Here is a 27,682-nt window from a genome sequence, read left to right on the forward strand (position 1 = left end):
ACACAACATTAGTATATAAATTTGCAGATTTTATTTCTGCAAAATCAGAAAATAAAAAAATCCCTGGCGGACTGCGTAGTAGTACTAGTACTACGGCGAGGTGTCGTGTGAGACTGAGCCCGACCGCGACCGAGCAGATCGATCGTTATTCCAGCTCCTCTCCTCTTCTTGGCCGGGAAGAAAGAAGGGAAGAAAGGGTAGGGGAGGGGCGTGGGATTGGCTGGCGATGGCGGCGGCGCTGGAGTTCCTGGAGGCGCAGGGCGCGACGCGGCCGGAGCTCGCGGAGTGGTACGCAGCGCTCGCTGACCTGTACCAGCGGAAGCTGTGGCACCAGCTCACCCTCAAGCTCGACCAGTTCCTCGCCCTCGCCGTCGTCCAGGTCCGTCCGTTTCATTGATTCCGCCGATGAAGATCTTACTTTTCGTTCCCCTCTTGGTTGTCTCTCGGCGTGCGGTTTGACCTGATTAGGGTTAGGCGGCCTTTTTTGGCAGTTAATTTTTAATTTTAGTACGATACGATGCTGTGCGCTGGCTGCAGCTCGCGGAGTAGATGGCCATCTCGCATGGGTGAGATGAGTTAATCTCCCTCGGTGATGTAAAATTGTTGAAAGACAAACGTTTTTGCTGAGCAATCTAGCTTTATATTGTACTACCCCGCATACATCTAGTCTGGGTTGTTGACAATTTATTTTAGTTTACTGCATTTAAAATTGCTGAGATTGTGATTGTGTACAGCACTACAGCTACTGCATCTCATAGGTGTAACCGGCATAGTTGTCCTGCGATATATCTTGATCTCTTTCAGTTTAAGAAATTATAGGCACTCTAAATGTAGACACTGGTGTTCAAAATTATGGTTGCTAACTCTAGTAATCGACCAACGGCCACAACTCGTACACTTTGGTGTTTCTCATATAAACTAGCTGGCCTGTGTTGGTACAGCATTGTAGTTCGTTGGGTTGAATAATTGAAACATATTGCAATATTGAATATGACTCCCTAGTGAGTGCGAATTACATGTAGCCTGATTAATCAAGATTGTACTATAGGCAATTTTTTACTTCAAAACACTACATTAATAATTTTCTTTATGGATCACCTGCGCATTTGGTTTAGTATTTAGTTGTCAATTATCACATTCACCATGGTCCATGGGCCATGGCTACCATACCTATGCTGTGAAATTATACAGCAACCTTTTTACATGTAGATTCATTCCAACCCTCAGATACTTCCAAACTTTTTCATCAACAGTCCGGTTGCCCTTTTACTATGTATGCTCTTTGTCGTAACCATTGTGCTGATTATCCATTTTACTCCTTTCCATTCAGGCGGGCGATGCTCTGATTCAGCTGTATAACCATTTCATATCAGATTTTGAGACCAAGATTAATCTTCTCAAATTCGCTCACTTCACAGTGGTAGTTTCACGTCAGTATTTGGACAAAGATGCAGGTATAAACTATCTTGAAGGTGTAATTTCAAAGCTGCGTGATACCCGGGAAGCACGGGTCGAAGAGCCCATTCTGTATGTGAAGATGCAGATTGCAACATTTCTTCTTGAGAAAGGGAATCAAAAGGGATGTAAGGAACTGTTAGAAGAGGGCAAAACAACTTTGGATGGCATGGTTGATGTTGATCCTTCAGTACATGGTACCTATTACTGGTTGTGTTCTCAGTATCACAAGGCCCATCAAGACTACTCTGAATTCTACAAGAGCGCTCTTCTTTATCTTGCATACACAACAGTGGAGTCACTTTCAGAGCCATTCAAACAGGTGCCTGCTTATATTTTGATACCACAAGATTGGGTTTATTTTTACAGTTTCTGATTGGGTTTCTATGAGTTTCAGAGCCTGGCGTTTGACCTCTCACTCGCTGCTTTATTGGGTGAAAACATTTACAACTTCGGGGAGTTACTTGCTCATCCAATCGTAAGCACATATGTTTTTTTTGTACATAATATAAGGATATTGTAGATTGCCATTGATATAATCAAATGCAAATTACTATGTTTATCAATGGGTTTTCTTATATATGGAGGTATGAATCAATCACTTCACTTAACAGGAAAACACAGCCTGATAAATGAACTTTGCTGTATTCTTAAAGCAAACTCTTGACCATGCTTTGCAGGTTGCATAGTTTAATTTCTCCTCCCTAAGCTCAAACTAGTGGTGGAAATTCTGGTGTTGCTTTGTTGAGTTTGTTGAGTAACTTCTGTCATTGACATAATGTAGATCTGTAGCCTTTTTGGGGACTCAGGCTGAGTGGATTTTTCATATGTTACAAGCATTCAACTCTGGTGTTGCTTTGTTGAATTTGTCGAGTAACTTCTGTTGTTGACATAATGTAGATCCGTAGCCTTTTGGGGACTCAGGCTGAGTGGATTTTTCATATGTTACAAGCATTCAACTCTGGTAATGTAGCACTGTACCAAGAACTCTGCAAAGCTCACAACACTGCCTTGAGTGCACAGCCTGCATTGGTCCAAAATGAGAGGAAACTGCTTGAAAAGATCAACATAATTTGCTTGATGGAAATCATTTTCAGGTATTTCTTGTGGGGAGTAATGATTGATGTTCGGCATCTGGCTCGTCATGAGCGAAGCTTTGTCACTAACAGCTTTGTCTATCTGCAGTCGATCATCTGAAAACCACACGATCCCACTGAACGCCATAGCAGAACGGACCAGGCTCTCAGTTGAAGATGTGGAGTATCTACTGATGAAGAGCCTCTCTGTAAGTCGTCCCCTCCAGAAACCGTGCTTGGCCTTATCTCATCGTAGTCTTATGGCACTGCTGTTTTCTTCAGGCTCGTCTTATAGAAGGCATAATTGATCAAGTTGATGGAACCGTTCATGTTTCATGGGTTCAACCGAGGGTGTTAGGCATAGACCAAGTAAAATCCTTGCGTGACCGGTTGGATACCTGGGTTGGGAAGGTGCACACGACCTTGCTTTCGGTTGAAGCAGAGACACCAGACTTGATATCTTCATGATGTTCCTCTCTTTCCGCACAAAGGGTTGATGTGGCATTTCCTGATGTGAAGACCTTATTTATCTGTCCTTAGACTGCAGTTTCTGCAGTAACGATTGTTGTAACCTTGTTCTTCACTCAGTGAAATTTAGTAGACATTCGTAGCAACTGTTGTTTCGCACTTAGCAGAATGCTTTGGTTTCTTCTCAGTTTGAGCTTGCATCGTAGGTGGCGAGATCCATTTTACGGTTAAAAATTCTCGTCTCTCACTCTGGATTTCTACTTGTGTTTCTACCAAAAAAAGAAGTGTAAGAACTTAGAACTCAGCATCTCAATTCTGACAGCCTCAGCCATATCTGATTACAAGGAATGGCTGGTAAACAAATGGAAAACAAAATTTGCCAGCGCCAGGCTTCTGATAGGATCTTTTTACAAAGAGTGTTCCTTAGTAAGGATTGCGTTTAGGTTCAAGTTGCAGAAGAGGTCTTAGTTCTGCTCATGGCCAATTACCCAGTTAACTATGCCAACAGCGATCGTGCGCCCCGCCGACTGATATATTGTGATCCAAATTCATTGCATAAAAGTAAAGGCCGACTTCCGACGGAGCAAAGCGGAGGCCCGTCGCCGGGAGGCTTGGGCCGGTACGGTTCATATACCCTTTAGGGTTTGCTCCTCAATTGATAATTCCTCTTGTAAGCCGTCGCTAGCCGTTGTAAACACACCCCAATAAATATTTATCTATCCTAATTTTATGGTGTCGCTAGGCGTTGTAAATACACCCGATATAGTGAAGATTTCCTGGCTGGCGCCCATGATTTGTCCCTTTCGCATTGAAAGGGTTTTCCACGTTAAATCCTCGTGTCTCCTGTGGTTTGATCTTGTTGTTCTTCCTTATTGATTCGCCATCGCTTCTAACAACGACCTTCAACATCGGAGTATAATGTGCACCAATAAAATTCAGAATTCTCTTTACAACGAAGGGCGTAGACATCCCGTGGACATGCAACTCATGCACGTCTGCACTGTCCCTGCAACATCTCTTATACAAACACACTACTGCAAAAGTCTGCAACTGCAATGCAACATAACAATCACCACCGGCTTCATCAGACATCAGACCTTGACGGCGTCGGCCGTCATGGCGGCCCTCTCGGAGACGAAATGCTGAGATGACGATGAGCGAGTGATCAACTGATCATCACCTCGTGGCAGGCCGCGGCCACCTAGGCGCCGCCAAGCTGCTGCTGGGCCATGCGGGCGTTCCTGGCGCAGACGGCTGCAGCTGCATGACTGCATCGAGGTCGAGAGCGATAGGAAGAACGGTTGCTGATCGTTTATGTTCTGATCAGAACCGGAAAGGCTTGGTAATAAGCACTAACCGCCCATCTTTAAGCACTCCATTTATTTGCAGCCCATGGAACAGTACATGATGTGCAAAAGCAAGAAACAGCCTGGGTCGCTGACTCACTGTGTTGGGTAGCATTCCATTCCCGCCCATCTGAACTCTGAAGATTGGCTCGGCAATATGCCCTTTCCCCGATCGAGTGCACAGTGCCTGGTTCAGAAAAATGTCTTTTTTTGAAAGGAAGTTCAGAACAATGTCATGGCAGTGTCACATTGCTTGTTGCCCTGGTGGAACGGCTCCAAAGCTCTCTTCAGATCAGCTTCGTATATCGGCACAATGTTTTCATGGAATCTATTTTTGCAGTTACACCGACCTGGCCTTCAACCATGTGATTGGAACTTTGATTTGCAAAGTCTGCAATGTGGCTAAGGAAATGGAACCGAGGTTCAAGGGCATGGACGACCTCGCCGTGCACGCGCATCATTTTCTCCGGCGAGCTCTTGAGGCGACGTCGCCTTCGCTCTCCCGGCAGCCGCCGTGGCTTGTGCTCCATTGCAACTCGATCCGGAATTGACGGGCCAACACATTACCATGGAAACTGAGCTCCGTGCTTCCCAACGCAATTGCTCCGGATGTTTGCCTTCTGCCTTCTGTCGGCTGCGGCGGTGAACATGAAGCGCGCGGCGGTGATGACTGATGAGGGTAGCTGGTTGGGTAAAGTTTCAATCAACTCCTCGCCATTGGTGCGCCTGCAGAGAAGGTGGCCGCGAGACCGCGACGCGAGGGTGGCGACGGCCGGCTGCCTTCTGTGCGCGCGCGACGCGGGAAGGGGAGCGAGGGCCCGGTCCGACGCGGAGATGGTGGCGCTGGCGCCGCGCCGCCGAGACGGTGATTCAAGATGCAGGGAGAACAACGACGCGTAAGCTGCGCCTCTGCATGACGGTGTTGCCGCCGGCGAGGCGAGAGGCAGCGCGACGGCGGCGTCGAACTGGGCGAGCGCGGCCTCGAGGTGTCAGCTGGCAGCGGCATCCAGTCCAGGGGTGGACGGTATTTCGATTACCGTCCATGCCTCAGGTCATCTGAACCGTCAAACCCAGAAGGAAGGGCTGCGATTTAATTTGCGTATGAGAGGGCTTCTGGGCCAACCGGAGGCCCAATTACCGGACTCCAGTTTTTCCGTTTCCGGAGGCCCATGGCCCAGGATCATTCAGCACAGCAGCGAGCCCGTGGCCAAGCTCCGCTGCTCGCTCATTGCCGTCGCCGCCGACGAGGATTCCGTCCGGGCCCGCAGCGCACGCCTCGTCGGCCGACTGCTCTCACCGACGAGGTGACAACTGTAGCTGCGAATCTGGATGCTAACACCATTCAGGTAGGGTCGGTGTTCGGTGCACCAACCAGTCAACCAACATGTAACTGTTGGAGACGAAGATGTTCTCGGCAAAAACGAAAAGGGGGGAGAAAGAGCTTTACTTCATTTGTTCAAGAATGAATATCGAAATACAGGGCACGCATGCCACTCTTAGCGTTCTACCGTCCTTCATTAATATACAGTTATACACGAACAGCACTCTATTCACTCTATTCAGACTTTCAGAGTTTCAGACAGAGACAAAGGCCTTGCTGGCCGTGAAGAGACCTGCACGGCTTCAAGCTCCAGCAACGTCTGAAGCTGTTCTCGTCCTAGATCGCGGCATGTTCTTGCAGCTTGACAGATTTGTGGATTCTGACAGAGCTCATATGATTCCTGAAAGACTAAGGCCCTGTTTAGTTCCCAAAAAATTTCCTACAGTACTCGTCATATCGAATTTTTTGATACATGCATGGAGTATTAAATGGAGTTAAAAAAATTAATTATGTAGTTTAACTGATTAGCACAAGATGAATTTTTTAAGTCTAATTTGTCCATGATTGGACATTATTTGTCAAGTAACAACAAAATGTGCTACAATACCAAAACCTAAACTTTTTCACCAACTAAACACACCGTGAGCTCTGAAGAGGCAAATTCTTTGACTGCAGATGATTGCTTCATGTTGAGAGTATTGTCTGTCAAGTCTGACGCGGCCAAATTTGTATGTGAACTGACAGCAATAGCATAGAGTATGTCTCAGCTCAGGTTTTACAATGCAACCGACTTTATGCTTGCCCAGACTTAGGCATGAATGCATCAGATCAGCACCTTGCCTGATTCACAAAGACGCGGACGCCGTCACCATAGTCAAGGCCGTTCCCGGAGGCCCAGGCAGGCGCCCAGCAGGCCGTGGCGGTGAACATGAAGCGCGCGGTGGCGATGAGAATGCGAGGGCAGGGGGCAGCTGGTTAACGTTTCAGTCAACTCTTCTCCATTGGGGCCGGCAGGGAAGCTGGCGGGAGCCCGCGACACGAGGGTGGCGACGGCCGGCCGCCTGCTGTGCGCGCGCGACACGGGAGCGGGATGGGGAGGGTCCGGTCCGATGCGGAGATGGTGGCGCGGTGGCGCCGCGCCGCAGAGACGGTGACTCAAGGTCCAGGGAAGAACAACGGTGGGTAAGCTGCGCCTCTACGTGACTGTGTTGCCGCCGGCGAGGCGAGCAGCAGCACGACGGCGGCGTCGAACTGGGCGAGCGTGGTGGCGAGGTGTCGAGCGGGCGCGGGCAGCGGCATCCAGTCCAGGGTGGACGGTATTTCAATTACCGTCGATGGCTTAGTTCATCTGGACCGTCAAACCTAGAAGGAACGGCGGCGATTTAATATGAAGACCTTGCGTGCGAGAGGCTTCTGGGCCAACCGAAGGCCCAATTACCGGGCTCCGTTTTTTTATTTGCGGAGGCCCATAGCGTAGGATCATTCAGCACAGCACAGCAGCGAGCCCGTGGCCGAGCTCCCTCCGCCGCCGCTCACTCATCGCCGCCGCCGCCGACGAGGGATCCCGTCCGAGCCTGCAGCGCACGCCTCGTCAGTCGAATGCCGTTACCGACGACGGTAGCTGCGAATCAGGATGCCGCGCTGACACTATTCAGGTCGGGTCGGTTTCGGTCCGCCAACCAGCCAACCGCCAAGGAGCTGTTGGAACGAAAGAGATTCAAGCTGTTCTCTAGTTTTCTTCTGCTTCGAAAGAGATTCGTGCTAAACTTCAACTCAGAATGGTGTGGTTTCAGCATCTCTTTCAGAGGTTCTTTCCTTGTGGCAAGGTTGCTCGCTAGATCGCGGCATGTTCTTGCAATCTGCGGCTTGATGGTTTTGTTGATTCTGATAGAGCTTATATGATTCCTGAAAGACAGAATTCTAAAGGGGCCAAATTCCCTGACTGCAAATGATTGCTCCATGTTGAGAGTACTGTCAAGTCTGATGCGGCCAATTTGTATGTGAACTGATAGCAATAGCATAGAGTCGGTCAGCTCAGTTTATGTTTTGAAATGTGTCAGCTCAGGTTTTCAAATGCAACCGAGCTTATGCTTGCACAGATCTAGGCATCAGGCCAGCAACTTGCCTGATTCACAAAGACTCCAAGTCATTGTTTTTAAATAGTATTGTCTATGAATCATGATGCTTTTGAGCATAATATAAGGAAATTGCAGATTGCCATTGATACAATCAATTTGCCAGCTCCAGGCTTCTGAAAGGATCATTTTGCATCAGGCTTCTAGTTCTGCTCTTGGCAAATTATCCGGTTAACTATGCCAACAGCGATCGTGCGTCCAGACGACCTTAAGAGTAGGAGTACAATGTACACCAATAAAATTCAGAATTCTTCCTACAATGAAGGGCGCCAACATCTCGTGGACATGCAACTTACTGCTCGCTGAACTGTCCCTGCAAGATCCCTATACAATTACAAACATAATAATCGAACTGCAATGCAGCATGATAATCTATCCGGCACTACGGTTACAAGAACAGCAACCAGAATGTGTGGTCGCCCTCCTCCGATCAACACCGGCTTCATCAGACATCAGACCTTGACTGCGTCGGCCGTCATGGCGGCCCTCTCGGCGACGATCTGCTCGCAGAGTTCCCTGATCTTGAGCCCAACGATGGTCTGGAAGAGCCCCGTGCCGTTGTTGCTGCCCGGCAAGTCGGCGTGCGTGAGCATCTGCTGCGCCACCTCCCCGTAGTACTTGGTGGACAGGTTGCTGAGGTGGCTCTCCACGTAGATGAGCTCGTCCAGCTTGTCGAACCGCCCGTCCATCTCCAGCACCGACACCTGCCAAAACCAACCACGAGATTCATGTCATCGTCATGTAAATAAACGCAAAGGGTTTGGGCAAGTTGCTAGCCGCTAGCGTGCTGAGAATTGAGAAATGCTGAGATGATGACGATGAGCGAGTGATCAGCTGATCATCACCTCGTGGCCGAAGTAGGTGCCGAAGCCGTAGGCGAACTTGATGCCGGGGTAGGAGCATGAGAGCTTCCGGCCGCAGGGGATCCAGCTGACGGTGGACCCTTCGTCGAAGAGGTACACCGGGGCGAAGTGCTTCACGCCTTCCTTCATGATCAGCCTCACACGCGGCACCTTGCCGTCGTCGTCGCCCGGGATCAGCTGCGTCGGCAGGACCTCGATCACGGCGTCCGCGTACTGCTTCTGCGGGTCTGCAGGGAACACTAGATCGATTTAGTGCTCGGTGTTGCTGTGTGATTCTGTTCAGGAAAAAAAAAGTACGATTGGTGTTGGAATTCAGTATGCAAGGAGGCTGGGTTTACCAATGTAGGCGTCGAAGTCGGGCTTCCTGGCCTCGATGCTGGCCTTGATGCTCTCTAGGCTGTGCCCACGCTCTGCTATGTCTCTCTGCAGAACAGATGCTTAAAACGTTAGTGGGATCGAGGCAGATCGAGATCAGAGCTACTAGCGAGCAATCTTGCCACACAGCTGACCTGAATTTTCCATGCAAACTTGACTTCGTCGCTGATGTCCAGGTAGATGCTGAAGTCCAGCAGATCTCTGACGCGCTCATCGCACCTGAAGCAAGCAGCAATAGATCATTGAGCAACGCATTATATTTTGCCGTCAGAATTGACGAGGTAAGAGCAGCGGTCACATCGGGTGCAGCCCCTGGATGAGGAGGATCCTGGGCGGCGCGACACGCTCGGGCGGGTCGAGGAGGCCGGTGACGTGGTTGTAGACTGGCTTGTCGACGGCGCGGCCGTCCTTGAGGGCCCTCACCTGCTCGTACATGAGGTCGAAGTCGTTGGCCCGCGGGTCCAGCGCCGTCAAGCCCCGCGCCTTCCGCGCCGCGCGGTCCAGCGAGTGGTAGTCGTCCAGGCAGAGCACCGTGGCGGTGTCGCCGACGAGCGTGTTGGAGTCCGGGTTCGGGTTCCCGCCCCTCGGCGGCTCCGCAACGCCGCCGAGCACGCTCGTCAGCCGCCGCACGAACGTGCTCTTCCCGCACCCGGAGTCGGCCGCCACCCCGATCACCACCGTCTTATTGTGCGCCGCCGCCGAGCACGACACGCGGGTGGGGAAGTCCCGCCTCCCGCTTCGGAGCAGGATGGCCGTGCCCGCCGGCGAGCAGTGCGAGGTGGCGGCGCTCGTGTGCGCCGCGAAGGCCACCATGGATCAGACCAGACGATGCCAAGAGACCACCGGGCCGACCTTCGATCTCTCGCCGCCACCACGACCAGCAGCAAGATCTTGGCTCCAGTTCGACGAGTGGCTGCGTGATTTCTCTGTGCTCTCTTAATTCTTCATCAGGACAGTGAATCCTCCCTCTGGCCTCTGCTCTGGTTTTTGTCCCTTACGGTGCTGCTGCCTGCTTCTGGCCAGAAAGCTTGGCGGTGGTTTTGTAGAACAAGATATGGTGGGCCCCGCGGGCGCGGGGCTATACGTGGTGCCAGCGCCAGGAAGAACGCCTGCTGCGGTCTGCGGATGAGAGAACTGAGAACCAGTACGGATGGGCCGAATATGTCAAGCTGCTTTGTTGACCATGGGCGTAATCCCCGTAATCTTTGAGTTTTTAACATTTTGCTTCAAGGCTCACTCCGGTTTAAAAAGGGTAAGTACTTTAGTTACCCCCACAGCAATAGCCATAGCATGACAAAAATGTCACAGCCACTCACAGGTAACAATTCTTGGGGTCACCTTTCAAAAAAAATTTAAAAAAATTAACTTTTGGGGTCACAGGATATGCATATACTGTAGTCAAAGATGGCCAAGATAAATAATCAAGTCGACAAATTTGATTTTCAACAATAGCTGCTTGAAATGGACTGCAGAAATTGGCGTCTTGGACCGGCGGCGGCACAACTGCCAGTGCAACGAGAGAGCCCAAGGTATCAGACCGGCCAACCGGCGAGGCGAAGTTTCCGTCAGCATTGAAGATGTTTTCTTCAGTTGAACACGGGCACAAGTCAACGAACAACCATGAAGCCTCGAGTGTCGAGTCCATGGGATGATGGGAAGTTGGTAAACAGACGCGGGTTTCGCTTGCGACCGACAACCATGTTAGCGTTCAGCAAACCACGGTAACAACATTCAGCAAGAGAAACTTCAGGTTCAAGGAACTGTAGCGGTTCGGATAAACCAAATAACATCGCAACAGTACAGCCAGAACACTTTGCTATGCAACATATAACAGAAAACTTTGCTTGGACTAGGAAAAGAATCAATATAAGTTGTCAAGCACGATAGCATGTAAGAAATCAGCCCATAGGGCAGTTCCTCTTCTGCATTTCAAGAATAATATAGTACTGCGTGCCATAAGCCCATAACGGTCGCCAACATGGCAAATACTACACTAACAAGTTGAAATATGGGCATAGCTAATGAAGAAATAAAACACCCCCCGTTCCGCAAGCCAACCTATAATGACAGGGCTACCATCCTACTCCATACCAGCTTAAAAAAGCACCACCACTGACATACAAAACGATAGACTCAAGGTGTACTTGACAGGTATGCACAAAACCGTCACACGAACAGGTGCTACTAGCATGCATAAGCAATTCTCCACCACATTTTTTTTGGACAAATGTAGTTTTCAATCATGGCTGGCATCACTTGTTCCCTCTGAAGTACATGTACACTCTCTGCATCCATAACACAAACAATAGCAAATGTTTAGCATTAGCACGATGCATTACATTACATGCTTCAGAAGAGGAAGCCAAAACATGTAATAATAATAATGAAAAGCAAAAGCAATTAAACATCATGACATTCATATTGGAGTTACTTCTGATGCAACAGATTCTTAGGATCATTAAAATATATCTTCTATGCGAAGAACTTAAAGCTTATAGGTAATTGCTCATCCATAATATTAACCACCAAGACAAGAACATGATGGCACATCAGAAGATATTGTTTAGCATTCAGACACTAACAAATCGGTAACAATGTCATGTGCTTTTCTATGAAGTGATACTGTGAAACTATAGAGGGGAAACCAAACATCCTTTGCTAATTTACAATAAAATTACTTGACTGTGCATATACAGATATATAAAACATAATTCTTAGACTTGTTACAACACTCATGAAGTTATTGTCCACCGAGTAAAAAAAAGTTATTGTCCAAAATACTTTATTTATTAAAAAAAGTGAATCAAGGCAGGGCAGTTTCAGACCTAAAACATAAATGCTTGAACGGTTTAGCAGGCTGGGAACAATGGACCATTTCCTAGAATGCATGCATACACACCAAGGGGAAAAGCAGCAATGAATGAGAATGTTGTCGCTGAGAATAAGATTTTATTTTAGACCTGAAGAACTGCAATGCTCAGCAGCGTCTCCAAACAGAACAGCCCAAACCCCACAAAGTAGAAGATCTGCAAGAGGAAAACATTCATTCTCAATGCCCCAAAACGTATGAAAGTTACTTCAGAAAACCTAAAACATAAATGCTTGAACGGTTTAGCAGGCAAACTTTGCCCGGCATTCACAGGGCTAGAGCTGTGAATGAAAGCTAATGTTCAGCTTACCCCAATTATGATATGCTCAGAGAAGGTGTCGATCGCAGCCAGTATACCGCTGAAATGGAAAGGAAAAGGTTTTGCATTAGATGAAACAGAACATTTCCAAACCAGACAGGTAAATAAGAGCAGAAGATATCCACTATCAATAAGAGAAGATTTGCAGGTTAAATAAAATGGAAAATGGCATATAGGTTCACTGGGGATATTAACATTCAACTGGTACATTATCAAACATATCTTGTTTGAAGAGAATGAAAACAGCCATCCCATTTCATATCTCGCAGATGAAGATAAAGACATCCAATTTACAATTTTAAGGGTTGTATATTTTACGCAGGAAATTCCAAGATTATGAAGCCACCAACAAGAACTCTACCAATGTATACCGATGCAATGAAAATTAAATATAACAGTGACTGGTCAGTGTAGATACAGAAGTGGGAACTTACGTTAATGATTTCCCATGAAATACAATGGGTGGAGCAATGGCAGCAATTATGCAAAAACCAATGTGTATCTGCACCAAGTATCATTGAAAAAAATTGATATGATACGTGTGACAAGTGATAGCTCTTGAAGTAGTTCAATTCAAATGTCTATGATCACAAAATAAAGTATGTAGCTAGATCTTACCAGGTAACAGAGGAAAAACCATCCAAAACTGAAAGCACTGTTTGTCCTGTTTAACAATTTAAAAAGACAATGAGTCAAAAGCAAAAGGGCCATGGTTCCAAAAATATATATCATATCTACATCCAAGTGACGTTTTAAGCAGCTCAGGAATTTGAGACACATCTAAGAGCGGTGTCTAACTATAATTGGGACAAATATACTGCCCATCCCTCACGACCTCATGGATATAGATATACAAAATGAAAGCAGTGACTATGCTATGCAGGTCTGAATAGAGTATACATGCAAAGCAATTGCTTAGAAAAATGCAGATGGAAGGTACTAAAACAGAAGTAAATGCATGTTAAATGCCTTTGAAAAATCCATCCATAGTAAGGAGTGGTGAGAATGGTTCTAGCATACCTCATTGCACGATAGAGGGGCCTGTACCATATCAAATATGACAGAGGAATTCCAAGCAAAGCATAGATAGTCGCAAGGAAAAACAATTTTGAATCTGCAAGGACGAGAAATACCAACTATTCAGTGCAAGGCCTGTACAAAGAGAACACAAGCATTACCAGAGAACCAAAAAACACACCTCCCTCCTTGATCCAGCAGACTATAACAGCAATGAAATTCCACGACAGGCAAAGCACAATTCCTGCAATTTGCATTAACCAAAAACTAAATCTATCATGAGCAGCCGATACTAGTGTCTTTGAAATACAGCATATCTATCTACTACCATAATAGCATGATTCTGCTCTACCTAGCTAAGACCACAACTTACTACTAGTATATCACTGAATGCAATAAAATGCAAACATACCAAGCCAGCTTGCAAATGCAAGATACTGCAGCCTCTGCACATTGGCTGGTATCTCATTGGCAATATCATGGTGGATGATCGGGAAGAATGGAGGCCAGTTCTTCTCCTCCATCGGCACTCCAGCTGCATTAAGCAAAAGACAGAAAAACGCTGCAGATGATCAGTTAAAACCAACTGATAACTCGAAATCACAGAAAGCGCAAAGCAGCAACCAAACTCCTACGCACCATTCTTTAGCGCCTCCTCCCTTCTCTTGATATCCTGCAGGCACAAAACACATGCCATGAGACACCACCGAGTCAAACATCAACTAAAAGTTCAAAGTGGAAATGGAGGGCAAAAACCCCACCGCCTCTCGCCGCTTCAGATCTGATTCCCACGACGAGAGCTCCCTCGCCTTGCCCTTGGAGTCCTGCATTGCGCGCCCACGCCGTCCCCGAAAAACACTCGGATTAGCACGCGAATAACCACCGAGGGAAAAATGGGAACAGCGCACGAACGAAGCGCCTTACCCCCATGTTATCGAGAGGGACGTCGGCGACGGCGTCGCCCCTGCCGGCGCTCCCGAAGCCGACGGGCTCGGTCGGCCGGAACCCATACTGCTGCTTGCCGCCTCCGCCATTCTACCACGGAAACAGCGACGGCTCGTCAGACACCCGAAACCCCCCAGATCTACCAAACCGCCGAGGTGGGCAGCAAAAATTCCCCAGGGAGAGGGGAAGGGTTTTGGGGGCTCACGGAGAAGGGGCCGTCGTCGGCGCTGCCCTCGTCGAAGGGGTTGGGGTCGTGATGCATGCTCGCCTCCGCGCGGTCGGGCGCCGGCGTGCGGGCGGGAGAGGCGGCGGCGGAGGAAGCGGTGCGGCGCGGCGCTGGGGCTGGGTGCGGTGGTTTGGACTCGGGTCGCGTCCAGTTCAAGCAGTTTCTCCGCCCTTTTCTGCTCCGCGCTGCTCTCGTTGTTGCGGCGCTGCTGTTCACGTGACCTGCGGATGGCGACGCGACTGGGGAGCGCGGGTGGTGAGGGTTCGGTCCGTGTCCGTGTCCGTGTCCGTGTCCGTGCCAACACGACACGCGTCGTGGGTCGTGGCGAGGCGGCGCCCGCCAGGCCGCCACCGCTGGGTCGCGGAACATACCACAGGCCAGGGCCCACGGACCACGGACCACGGCCCACGGACCTATGTATAAAGCCCGGTAACGAAAACCAGCTCCAGCACCGGCCAACTGTTTTGGTAGCCCAACTTTCGGGCCCGTGAATTTTTGGTCTTCCATGAAGACTTGGGCCTTGCCATAGGCCCAGGAGAGAATTTACAATTCGCCCCTTGCTGCGAGTCAAAAGATTTGGGAAGGGGACGCGGGAGTGAGCTCACTCCGAGGAGCAGAAATTGGGGCGAGAGGCCGGGCGGGGCGGATCCATGGAACCGAAATGCCTCTCAGCCGAAGCAAAGGCTCGTCCCTATCTTCTTCCTCCGGCCAAACCCCGGGCCATCTCGGTCTCATTTAATTTCCGCCATGTGCGAGCTCCACATGCCTCTCGCGCCTCCCCAAGCTTATCTATATACGCGCTGGATCGCGGCCGGGAGCTCAAATTAAATCTGCATATTATTAGCAACAAGGCACTTGTGCGCTTAGTGTTGTTTACGCTAGCTAATGGCAGGCGCTCATCGTGCAACTTGGAAAGAGGGTTGGAGGATAGAGAAAAGATCGCGGCTGACTTAGGGTTCCACGCGCGACAACTAGCGGTTTTCTTTTTTCGCTTGACTAGCTTAATCGCGGGCGTTTATGGTATATATGGTCCATGTGTGGAGTTGAGGTGCGATCGAGTGAGGGAGATTTGTGTTTTTGTAGGACCTCGATGTCTCTGCGGTGGTGGTGATGTATACGGCCGGTCAATGAGGCGATGATGCCTACTGAGAAACACGATGCTTTCCTGCCTCGTTGAGATCCAGTCCAAATCATGCTAGTTTCAAAGTATCACGGCTGAAGATCGAATTGGCAAAGTGGCTGCTGCTAACGTCTTTTGGCAGTGACAAATACAACCGCTAACAGCTTAGACCGGATCCCGCTGTGCTGAGATGTGGTGTACTTAAATCATCAATCAAAATACAGTAATCCGAGCACGTTGACAGGTCACACGTATAACTACTTAGCTTGTATATATGTGGATCCGTGTAGATATGGAACACGCTTCAAAACCTTATAGCCTAGATAAAGTTTCACTGATCAGATGTAGTCATGCAGAGGCCATGCTAGTCATCAGAGATGGCCTTTAATTATACTAACGGCCGGCCGATGAGTTTTACTTCAAAAATGTGTGTGATGTGAATTAAAAAAAAGGAATGTGATGGTCGATATAAGGTGAAATTAAAGGATAGTTTGCCGGGCTGCCGCGGGGGATGTATATATGCAGGATGCGGACAGAACGCCACCAACTTTCTCAAACTCAGCGATCAGCGAGTTAATCGCGACGCAAGCACACACTCGTCGGCGCCCGTAACTCTCGACGCGTTCATCTAGGCCCGCGCGCGGGCACGGAAAGCTCTGCAATTAACGAAACACGCATACGTTAGTTCATGCATCATGCTAGCTACTAGTACTACTAGTCGACACACAGCACACGCGCGGGTCCCCATATGTCAGATCGATTAGCTAGTTAAACATGTGTTATAGTAAATGTGCAAGTGCAAGCTAAGTGCCACTCTCTTCTCGATCGGATCATCTTCGATCCAAGTACAGATCGAGATGCCTGCTCCTTTTCTCAGCTATAGCCTGTAAATAACCCTGCGAATGGCTAGCAGGCTAGCAGCAGAGTGCACGAGCGAGCTAGCACCCCTAGAGTATACATATATATTGTCACCCTATCCTGGTCAGTGGCATATGTTAAGCACTTGAGCTTGAAACACACAAAAGAGTACTTTAATTTATTTTCCATCCAAATCATCGTTCTTGCATTGTGTAAGAGTACTAGTACATGTACAACGAGCTACTTATAATTCAAAAATGGACGAACTTTACTTGTATCATAAACGTCAAAGATTTGAGATTTGATGGATGAAGCACTTGGTTAGCCCTAGCCTGGTTGCCATCACAGTTTTTTGTACACACGACTTGTACTTCTCTATCATGTCTAGTTCATGGCTTGATGGCATCTGATGGTCAGCTACTGTGTGAGAGTGTGATACCGAGAGAGAGCTTCTCTTTTGATACATGTTGGCATGTTGCACTTAGAATATGCCCGGGCGTCACATGGCCGGATGCTTCCCATTCCCTCTTGCACTGGCCCATATCCTATATGCATGCATGCGCGAGCATGGCTGCTAGCGTGCAGCAGAGAATCCCGGCATGCAGCACATATGCATGCCGTGTGCATGCATCAGAGATTGAGGGAGATGGTGATGTTTGTGTGCAGAGAGAGAGAGAGAGAGAGAGAGAGAGAGAGAGAGAGAGAGAGAGAGAGAGAGAGAGATTGCTGTGGGGCAAGCTAGCAGCATAGCAGCAGCCAGCAGGCTGGTAGGGCGCCCTCGTTTTGTGCCCCAAGAACAAGAGAGATGCTGGGACGATGGATGGATCGATTTGATTGTGGTGGCCAGTTTTTTAATCTCGGCTCACGCGCGAACGTGGGAGTTGGGGGCAACGAATTGATAGCCTGAGCTGGACAAAATCCAAAATCATATGATGATGTGAAGGTTGGTGGGGATCACTCCACTTTCTGTAGTAACGAATTGAGAGCCAACATTGAAATTATGGCGCCATCGGTTACCGGGAATACTAGAATATGGGATATATTGGCGAGTGAATGCTAGCTGCATCAATATTTGATAGGCCCCGGCCGGCTGCGTGTTTTTTAAAAAATAGGAGTATGAGCTTCTGAATGTATACAGGTCACTTTACCTTACTCCTTTACCAAACCTACATACTTACGGTGACATCACAATGATCGCCGACTCTCTTCTGCGACCAATTCACAAGTTAATAACAGTATTTGATAATAAACCAACCAATTAAAATAGCTGTGCAAAACCGCACTGTCCCGCATTATAAACAAAATCCCAGAGATGGAAATATCGTCTCATAAACACGCAATAATAATGCAAGTACCAATGCATTATCTAAGCTCACGTCATGACAAGCTACACCTTTGCGACGGTTTCTAGGGACCATTGGATGATGATTAATTAATTTATTTCAAATGACAGGACGATCTAACCGAAGGATTCTTTCAAAGTTTTGCTGATAAAGTTAACGGGGATGTTTTGTTTTTTGAGCAATTAACGGCAATGCTTGATATTGGGAATCTAAATAACGAAAACAGTACGTGTGGCATCCACTTGCAGCATCCCCTCTGGAAGAAACAAAGAGAAGAGCATGCATTTCTGTTCTTAATCCACCCTTTATTAACGGTACTGGATCCGCATATAGATAGCCTTTTTCACGTGTTTTTGGTCATCCTTTGGTTCTTAGTAATATGTATGGAAGGCTAAAATTACCTAAATATTACTGCCAAATCCTTGTCATCAAAACCCACCGTGGTTCTTTTATTCTACTCGATCTTATATTTTTCAATAAATAATTAATGTAAATATAGTCAATCAAATATGTTGTATTGTATGCTGCCTACCAGCCTATATAAACAGTAACTAAATTTGGTCAACTGTCTCTCTCGTTTGCGGTACTAATTAAGATTACTGCTACTCAAAATAGAAGCATATATATGTACGACTGCGAAAATTCCCAATTGTTTTCAAATAAAAGGTTCAGCCACTGATCTCAAAATCTTGCATTGCTGGCACTCCTAAGCTAAGTTATTCCGTGTTGCTTAAACTATCTAGCCTGTGGGGTGTTTTCAAATCTCCAACTGATCGATCACGTCTTGGCTAAAATAATGCCCACTCCCTTGAAACGAAGATTCTCTAGCTTTTGTTAAAGCACATCGCCTTAATCGCAGCATGACACACAAAGGACAAATGCAGGCATCTAGAACACCTAATCCCATTTGTTTAAAATATTCGTACCTTTAAAATATTGTGAGCTTGTTAGTATTTTTAATACCATGACAGGCTGCCCTCAAATTCCAATTCAGAGACAGTTCTCCGTAACCAACTCCAAACAATTCCTTTTGGTGCTCCGTGAAGTAGAGATCATGCATTGATCACTTTTTGGACAGTACCTCAAGTCAAGAAGTCAATCCAATTATAAAGTGCGGTAACAAGGGGGAGAGAGAGAGAGAGAGAGACCAGTGGGCAGTGCTGACTGCAGTTGAGAAGGGAGGGAGAAAGAGAGAAAAGATAGCCCTCGCTAACTGGCGCAATGTACAGTTGTCAGTAGAAAAGAAACATAGCGCGCGCGCATCAAAAAATACTCGATGCTTGGAGTGTGGTTAAGTGACAAGACTCTTTGTCTTGACTCAACTCCAAGGTGCTTAGTCAATCTGATAAGATAATAAGGTCACGTAGTTTCTTAATTAGTCTACGAAGCTATACATGTAACGCCTAATTAAGTATGAAATAGATTCCACACAGGAACGACGTAAAAGATTAGAAGAGGGACGCAGGTTGAATATGGTTTGACCAGTAGTATACCACTGAGCTACTGTAGCTTCTAAGCATCGAACCACTGCAAGTTTTTCATTCTTCTTTTTAAATAAGTCATCATATGTACTCCAGCATGCTACATGTTTATTGTTTCCGTAATAATGTGGATGAGTAGCACTTCTAAGTTCCATCAAATAAAGATGATGGAGTTGATTACAAATTACACTAGTCCGCAAGATTACACATTATGTTGATGAGTACTTGGGGGTTATAGCATAAGTCCTTCACCTCCTATTCTGGCGGAAATGAAGTCATTTATATCATCTTACTATTACTAATTAGAGGTTTCTTTTGAAGCCTCCAGATGAAGCCATCTAGATCCTAGGTGGACAGTCTAAAAAAATAGAGAGATCCTACAAATTCTCACAAAAATCAGAAACATCCAGCCATCAATTCGGCAACTCCAATCATAATAGCCATTGGATCTGTTATGTTTCTAATAAATTACCCACCTTTGCCATTATAAAAATAGACTAAAGTAACCCCTAAACATTTATCTAAATTACCCACATCTGCCATTATAAAAAATAATCTAAAGTAACCCCTAATCTTCATGTAAATTACCCACTTATGCCATTATAAAATAATATCAAATAACCCCTAAATTTTTATATATGTTATCCAATGATTACATAATAACAATTTAAAATAAATGGAAAATTTGAATCAAAATTATATTATTATAATAAAATCTTAAAGCGCATCAAAATAAAATTCTAAATTACTATTTCTAACATTACTAATATATTATTTATGTTATTACTTATATAAAAATACTAACCATAATGTGTGTGTCATCGTATATTCATCTATATGAGAAGAGATAAGAATATCAATTTTCATATTGTTCAAATAGCTCAAACAAAGTGTTTAATTAAATACATATCAAACATATATGGATGTGTGATGCAAAGTGAGAAAAAATTATTAGTAACTAAATCTATCACATTTATTACAATTACATAATGATAAATATATATTTTTATAATACTGGATTAGAATATTTAATTAGTTAAAGTAACCGTGAGATAGATAATTATTAGATATATTTAATAAGCTCGTGCGGGAGCACGAGTTGATAGACTAGTCATATAAATGGCAAACACTACGCCCCGGCCCGTAAACAAGAAGCCAGGATGCACATCAAAAATACTGACATACATGTACAATTCTATGTTCAGAATTAGTTCAAAAATACGTGCATGACAGATAAATTTGGCATAAACATGCCACCAGAATATTGAAGGGTAACAAGATTATATTTTCAAAAAATAATTAACAAGATTAATTAGTAGAGCACAGGGCTATATTTGAAAGACTACACGGGTCCCGTATCTCTAAACCTGGACCATGTTATATGCAGGCTTGATTAGATCAGCTGAACAAACTACTATTTCAACTATAGCTGGACAATTATCACAAAGGATTACATATATATTTCTCATTAAGTAGGTGTCCATATATATATTATTCAAGCTTACACGACTGTGATGACGAACGATCGCTTGCTGGTTTTTAAAGCCGGATCGGCATCAGCAAACGGTGCTGAATTAATATTATCAGTTGCACAGGAGAAAGAGATAATATCGAACCCGGCGGCCGAACACCCGAAGCTGTCCTGTGCCTGTGCGCCGAAAACGCCTTCAAATACCGGGGGGGGGGGGGGGGGGGGGGGGGGGGGGGGGATCTTCTGCGCGGCGATCCCTGTCACACAGGAGAGGGTCACAGGGTTTCTGGCCGCGTGAGATCCGCCCTCGTGGATGTCGTTGGATCCAAAGAAACTTCCACCGGAAAGCAACTCCCCTTTGTTTAATCCCATCCCGGCGTCAGCTTCGAGAACCACTTGCCCTAGCTAAACGCATATTAATCCTGGAGGGATCGATTATATACGTACAGATGACCATTTTATGTCACGAAATCTACGTGCTTGATCACAGTGAGATATGTGTGTCAGTATATATATAGACACACGCACACGCACACACTTCCTTCGTGTAGTTTAATGTATAAAGTTGATGTGGCGCATACATCTTCTTGTTTAGTCTCTGGTGAGCTATTACAGTCATTTCCACCTCATTGATTAGATTTCTTAATTTGTCAATTCCAAATAATATTTTATCATATGGCACCAAGATATACACATGAGATTAATATGGATGCTAGAGAGATGCAGTAGTCCAGCTGCTGATGCCTGCAGGCCGGCCAGGGTTTTTTTTCTCTCCCTTGGCTAGCAATGCAATCATGGTGTTGTTGCTATGCTATATGTTTCGCAACGAGCACGTTCATACACGCGTGTACCTGATCTCAAACGATAAGAGAAGATAGAGATGATAAAGTTAAATATGAGCGCCATTCAGTACATATATATTTTTAAGAAAAAAAATCATCTCACTTCGAAGATGCCTCGTCTCCGAGCTGGAATAGTTCTTTTTTCATACAGGTTTCTGAAACTTGGACACACATACGGAGACACATACTGAACATCCTCATAAGCTAGCAAGGAAGCATTATTAACGAACGGCTGGCTGTTTACCAGACACACGTAGGGCTGCTTGTTTAGATGGAGAAACCCTAATAAGATCCACCTGTTGTTGCTGAACGATTTGGGGCATTGAAATTATTCATAGTCAGTACTCACAGTAGCATCAACGACCAAAATGATCGCCAAGCTAGAAAAGAATGCACACTCTAGCAATTGGCATAGCGCGGCATATAGTGCAACAGCACAACCTAGGTACCCTGTTGCATAGAAGACAAATTCATGCCATTTCAGATCATAGTACTTGGAACACATGCATGCGCTTGTATGTGTCCTGTGGTGAAACGACCGGAAGTACACAAGACTATGCGCCGCACTGTAGGCGCCGCATGTGGCAGCTCGCATACGCCGCCCCGCGCCCGGCCCCTAGCTTGCTTGTCGATTCTATTTAGCTAGGCTGCTCACTACTGCTTATATTGTTTTCTGAATTATATAGTGCATGCAGGGCACACAGCAGAAATAATAACTTTTTTTTGTTTTGAAAGGAATATGGTGTGAATATAATTCTTGTGTGCAGCAGACCGATCGATCAGGTCGCCATGAAGGCCTGAGAAGTGCGAGCAGCAGGTTGCGTGTCCGGCCTCGGTCATTCCGTCCGATCCGCCAGTGGGTCAAGACTCAAGAGGAGGGGGGAGACGGCAGGCACAGGCAGGCAGGCGTCCGGCGAGGTGCAGGGCCGGGGGGTCGGGCTCCTGATTTTTCACCGTGCATGGCCTGGCTGGGAGCGGGAGGTGTTTACTCTTTATTTACCGGGACAGGCGACAGGCGCCCGCCGCGGCCATGCCGCCTTGCGTATGGAGGTGGCACACCGGCCTCCCCGCGGGCCGCGGCCCTGGAAAAGGTCAGCCGGCCCATCCGTCCATCCCGTCCGTCCGTCGGTCAATCGCCCGTCAGCAGCAGGGAGGCCATGGCCAGCGTAGGCGTATGCATATGCATGCACACAACACATCGCCACAAGGAAACAATACAAAAACCCATCACCCTCTCTCTCTCTCTCATCTGCCCTCACATACTTCTTTATTGTCCTCTCTTGGAAGCCAACTCAAGTTACCCATCTCTCTCCTGTTGCTTGCTTGGTGTAAAGAAAAGATAGTAGCTCGCTTTCCACAGCCCATCTCTCACATCCTGCTTCCCCTCCACCCTACCTCCTTTTCTGCCCCTACAAAAGCAAAAACTAGTTTGCTCGCCTGCTTGTTCGCTTACCTTACCTCCAAGCAGCGGATCGAGCCAACCTGCACCTCCAGCAGATCACTGTCCTGCCCTAGCCCCCCTTCTTCTCCGTCCCAACGCATGCAAAGCTGAAGCTACCGCCTCAGCATCACGCGGCTCTTTGCTAGCTCGCAGCTAGCTAAGCTAGCCCCTGGTGCAGGTTGATTGGAAGGGAGAGGGAGAGAGATCGAATTATTGAGCCAGCGGTTGGTAGCAGCAGCTTGCATCCACTATAGAGGCCGCCAGGGATAGGCAAAGGGCGCCCTAGCTGCCGCTAGAGCCATGTGCGACTACTTCCTTCAGAGGATGGAGGGCAACCAGGCCGGCGGGGACCTCACCGACATCGTCCGCGCCGGCGGCGGAGCCATGCCCGAGGCGCCGTCCACGGCCGCCGACTGGCAGCTCCAGGGGGACCCGATGCTCTTCCCGCCGCCGCCGCCGTCGTCGGACGGGGGTGCCGGCGCCGACGTCGTCTTCGGCGACCCTTTCGCCGGGCTCGGGGACCCGTTCAGCAGCGACTACGCGTCAGGCGCCGACTTCCTGGACGCCATGCCCGACGCGATGGCCAAGGTCGGCTTCGACACGGCTGTCGGCGGCGGCGGCGGCGGCGGCTGCGGAGGCGGAGGCCAACTGCTGGACATGAGCCGGAAGCCTCATCTCTTGCCGCGGGGGGTGCAGATGCCGGCGGCTGGCGTGCTGGCGCCGAGGGTGCTGCCATCGCCGCTGTCGCCGAGGGCGATACGCCCGTACCCGGCGTTAGCCGGCGACATGGTCAAGCTCGGAATCACGGCCGGGCAGGTCGCCGGGTGCGCCATCGACGCCGCCGTCGTCGGCATGCAGATGTCGTCGCCTCGCACCGCGGGCGGGATCAAGCGCAGGTTGGGCAGATCCGCGCGGATCCAAGTAACATCAGCTTTGTTGCATCTTGCATGTTACATAGTACATGTACGGCCGGCGCGTTTGCTATCTAGCTCGTGATCCTTAGGGAAAGTTCTGCGATCTCTTTTCTTGAGTTCCTTTTGCTTCTCCTCCTTTTCGTGTTCTCCTGCGCTGCACCTCTAGAGGGAGGATTCCAAGGATTCCTCGGGCTGTGCCAGGGATTGGCAAGATCGTAAGTGTTGCCTACAGCTCGAAATTTTAGGCGCGATAGCCATCATGAACACATGGTGTGATCGGTGGGAATATTTCTGAATCGGCAAACGATGCCTACACATAGGGTTGTGTGCATCTAGGCCTAGCTGGTCTTCTCCCCGGAAAGGCCGGCCGGCTTTGTTGAGTTCTTTGAAAGCCGATTTGTGAAACCCTAGTAAGCATCATCAATTAGTTGCGGAATTTTCAAGAAGACGACTTGTCTCGAAAGATTGTACTACACAGTAGTATTTGCGCTTGTGGTGCTGTAAATTAATCATGCGATTACTGCTGTTTTATCAAGTACTAACCTGCAAAAGACTCATGTGGCGCAGGAAGAACCAATCAAGGAAGGTGGTGTGCATTCCGGCGCCGACAGCGGCAGGGGGAAGACCCACCGGGGAGGTTGTTCCTTCTGATCTCTGGGCTTGGAGGAAGTACGGCCAGAAGCCTATCAAGGGTTCTCCCTATCCAAGGTATGTGTATGTTTGACACATCCACTAATTGGTTTGGGTTTATTTATCAAGAGAAAACTGGTTAATGTGGATCAATAATTAACTTAAACCGAATGAACAATATAATGTGCTGGCAAAAAATTGAAATTGAAGCTTAATTATATGAATTGATAAGAGTAAACAAAGCTATCTTCTGCTGTATGATCCATAATTAATTATACAATTCTCAGATCCACGATTAATTCTTTGTGTCAGCACGATCGATGTGGTGGTTTGAATTAATTAGCTGAGACATAATTTAATGGTTACTTGGCAAGACGTATGGGCATGCTTCTAATTCTCATATCCAATATAGTTATTAGTTTATCTTTCTATGATACAATGGCATTTTTGGGGGTACACATCGTAACAGATTCAGATACTCTATTTGCGAGAGATGATTATTATACTTGAAATATGTCCGGGCATAATGTATACCGATCTATGTTCCAAGGCATACAAATTGTCAATATATTTTGCTCATATTTTTTCAGATTTACCTTTTAAACTATTTTGTACAGTTTTTATATACATGTGATATGTTAGTCTATCTTGTCAAGACGATTAATGTGGAAAATGTAATTGGAATAATGTTTTAGGTGAAATCATTCGAATGAACCTCTAAAAAAAACATAGCTGTATTGTATTGGCCCATAAGTAAATTGAAGTGTGCAACTTTATGTTACGTACGCTGGTTGCAATATCACACAACCAAGTGATGAAAAAGTATGCTTGCTGATTAAAAATTTTCTGCGTGTCCATTGAAATGCATGATGTTCAGGGGGTACTACAGATGCAGCAGCTCAAAAGGATGCTCAGCACGGAAGCAAGTGGAGCGCAGTCGGACCGACCCCAACATGCTGGTCATCACCTACACCTCCGAGCACAACCATCCATGGCCTACTCAGCGCAACGCGCTGGCCGGGTCAACGCGGAACCACCACGGCAAGAACAGCAGCGGCAGCTCAGGTTCCAAGAGCTCACAGAACGAGAGGCAACAGCAGCCGAACGTCAAGGAGGAGCCCAGGGACCCGGCCACGACGACCACTAGCACGATCACCACCACGACTAGTACTTCTCCGGCAGCAGCGGCTGTGAAAGAGGAGACGCTGGCAGGATCGTCAGAAGAGCTGGGGAGAGCCATGGATGCAGCAGTAGGAGACCACAGTATGGAACTCATGGACCAAGTGTTCAGTGAGAGCTACAAGCCGATGATACCGGAGCCCGGGCAGTCCGACGACTTCTTCTACGACCTCGCGGAGTTGGAGTCGGATCCCATGAGCTTAATCTTCTCCAAGGAGTACATGGAAGCAAAGTCGCCGACCGGTGGTGACCGTGCCCAGGAGAAAGCAATTTCCAAGGACTTGGATCCATTTGACATGCTGGATTGGTCCACTACTACTTCTTCGGCGGGGAGCTCATTTGAGCAACAAGGAAAGAGAGGTTAACTGTACTATACCATTGGCTTATGTGCACACATACATTGGATCTGCAGCAGCTAATAACCTGAAATTAAGACTACCACACAAGGTCAGCAAAGAAAGATGAGAGCTCTTTTTTTTTCACTTTTCCTCTTTGGGTTCTTCGCTCCCTTATTATCATTGTGTGAGAGAGAGAGTTTGGGATTTTTGTTCAAGGTTTAGATATGAACCTTGTTTTCTAAGGTTTGTGCCAGCTTGATGTTGTACCTATGCATGAGATGAGATGATCTACTTGGCCGGTTGCGCTAGCTGATGAGGGATACTCTCTGGCGTGCGCGCACGCTCCATTGATCTGCTCTGCTGCGGGTGTTTATGGTTATCTGACATTCTATGTGCTCGAAGAAGGAGAGGGCATAAAAAAATGGAGAGGTTGGGGAGGTGGGGGGTGGGGGCCAGGGCGTGTGAATGTGATGGATGGAGGAATAGAAGAAGATAGACCCACATCCTTGAAGATGATGTGACAGAAAGCAGGGGGCAGGGGCGCCCGTAGCAACGGAAGATGTTGTTTACGATAGCTGGCCTCTCTTTGCTAGCTTTTGCATGCGGCTGCTGGGGCCTGGCTCGCCTCCTGGATGGTACATGTTTTTGTCTGTGCTCTAAGTAAAATGGATGCATGAACGAACTCTTACCTCTTCGGCTCTTCCTCTCTAATAACAGTGACCAGCGACAGCACTGCTCCGGGGCAGGAGTATTGCTCAGCTCCTCTGTGCATCAGTACATGCGATAAGCGCACTGATCTATTTGGCGTATGTATGTGCTGCCCTAGCTGGTATATATACCGTTATATTTGTGTATTGTCTTACAAGAGGTGCATGTGTACCAGGTATATATACCGCTAGCCGTCCCAAGGTTGGCAAAGTATAGTTTAGTCTTGTTCTAAGTCAAATTATTTTAAATTCTATTACAAATAATAGAATAGAAAGATGTATTGATCTATATTATTATGCATGTGTATCTTTCAACTTAAATAAACTGAACAAGGAAACATAGGTACGTTATGTTTTGAGACATAAGAGCAAGCTAAGCATTATAAGGATGACTCTAAATAGTCATATCATATTTGTGTTGAGTTGAAGGGAGAGAAGGGGAGAGAGAAGAGAAACGGGAGCAAGTTTACATCACGCTCTCAAACGGCTACAACACGAACTCTGATAAACTTGGTGAGAGAATGAGAGAAAGATGAATCAAGTATTAATAGTGCAGCCCACATATACAATCAACAACTATTATATGCTCTGACTAGTAGATTTGACTTAAGATAATGACATGACAACAATATATCGGCTGGCTAAATTATCAGCCTTGCTTTAAGGAGTACCACACGTTGTACATATATATACTCCCTCCATCCAAAAACAAGTAATTCTAGAATTCAAAGTATATCTAATAAAAATAAAAATATATATAATAAATATAGGCAAATATGATTATTCACTTTCTTTATATTCTGGGACGGAGAGCAGCGTCCAGCCGGCCAGCTTTTCGGTCTGGGGCCACCGGACGGGACTTCACCATTTCCCATCGGCCTATAGTACCTGCGCGAGTATGTAGGGACAGTCGCTCTGCATACGTTAATTCCCTGCTCGCGGC

At 47.1% G+C, this 27,682-nt stretch overlaps 4 protein-coding genes across 4 annotated transcripts; 2 read left to right on the forward strand and 2 right to left on the reverse strand.

Moving 5' to 3' along the window:
- Window positions 1-97: 97 nt before the first annotated feature.
- On the forward strand, window positions 98-3,162 carry LOC120641636 (26S proteasome non-ATPase regulatory subunit 13 homolog B-like). Its single transcript, XM_039917826.1, has 6 exons — window positions 98-379; window positions 1,331-1,777; window positions 1,853-1,933; window positions 2,356-2,552; window positions 2,641-2,740; window positions 2,814-3,162. Exons 1-6 carry the CDS (start codon window positions 227-229, stop codon window positions 2,997-2,999), a joined length of 1,164 nt encoding a protein of 387 aa, XP_039773760.1. The 5' UTR covers window positions 98-226; the 3' UTR covers window positions 3,000-3,162.
- A 4,703-nt stretch (window positions 3,163-7,865) lies between these two features.
- Window positions 7,866-10,083, reverse strand: LOC120641638 (phosphoribulokinase, chloroplastic-like). Its single transcript, XM_039917828.1, has 5 exons — window positions 9,338-10,083; window positions 9,174-9,258; window positions 9,003-9,087; window positions 8,647-8,891; window positions 7,866-8,505 (listed from the first exon to the last, which is right to left on the reverse strand). Exons 1-5 carry the CDS (start codon window positions 9,850-9,852, stop codon window positions 8,254-8,256), a joined length of 1,182 nt encoding a protein of 393 aa, XP_039773762.1. The 5' UTR covers window positions 9,853-10,083; the 3' UTR covers window positions 7,866-8,253.
- Window positions 10,084-10,906: 823 nt separating this feature from the next.
- Window positions 10,907-14,605, reverse strand: LOC120641639 (secretory carrier-associated membrane protein 6-like). Its single transcript, XM_039917829.1, has 12 exons — window positions 14,395-14,605; window positions 14,169-14,279; window positions 14,006-14,068; window positions 13,884-13,917; window positions 13,657-13,779; window positions 13,426-13,488; window positions 13,248-13,341; window positions 12,846-12,891; window positions 12,662-12,729; window positions 12,219-12,267; window positions 12,000-12,065; window positions 10,907-11,324 (listed from the first exon to the last, which is right to left on the reverse strand). Exons 1-12 carry the CDS (start codon window positions 14,449-14,451, stop codon window positions 11,292-11,294), a joined length of 807 nt encoding a protein of 268 aa, XP_039773763.1. The 5' UTR covers window positions 14,452-14,605; the 3' UTR covers window positions 10,907-11,291.
- An 8,666-nt stretch (window positions 14,606-23,271) lies between these two features.
- LOC120641640 (probable WRKY transcription factor 14) lies at window positions 23,272-26,340 on the forward strand. The gene is made up of 3 exons (XM_039917830.1): window positions 23,272-23,867; window positions 24,453-24,593; window positions 25,393-26,340. The coding sequence occupies exons 1-3, from the start codon at window positions 23,272-23,274 to the stop codon at window positions 26,057-26,059; spliced, it is 1,404 nt and encodes a 467-aa protein (XP_039773764.1). The 3' UTR covers window positions 26,060-26,340.
- Window positions 26,341-27,682: the final 1,342 nt, after the last annotated feature.

Source organism: Panicum virgatum, chromosome 7K (genome assembly GCF_016808335.1).
Source record: "Panicum virgatum strain AP13 chromosome 7K, P.virgatum_v5, whole genome shotgun sequence".
In the NCBI taxonomy this organism is placed as follows: Eukaryota; Viridiplantae; Streptophyta; class Magnoliopsida; order Poales; family Poaceae; genus Panicum; species Panicum virgatum.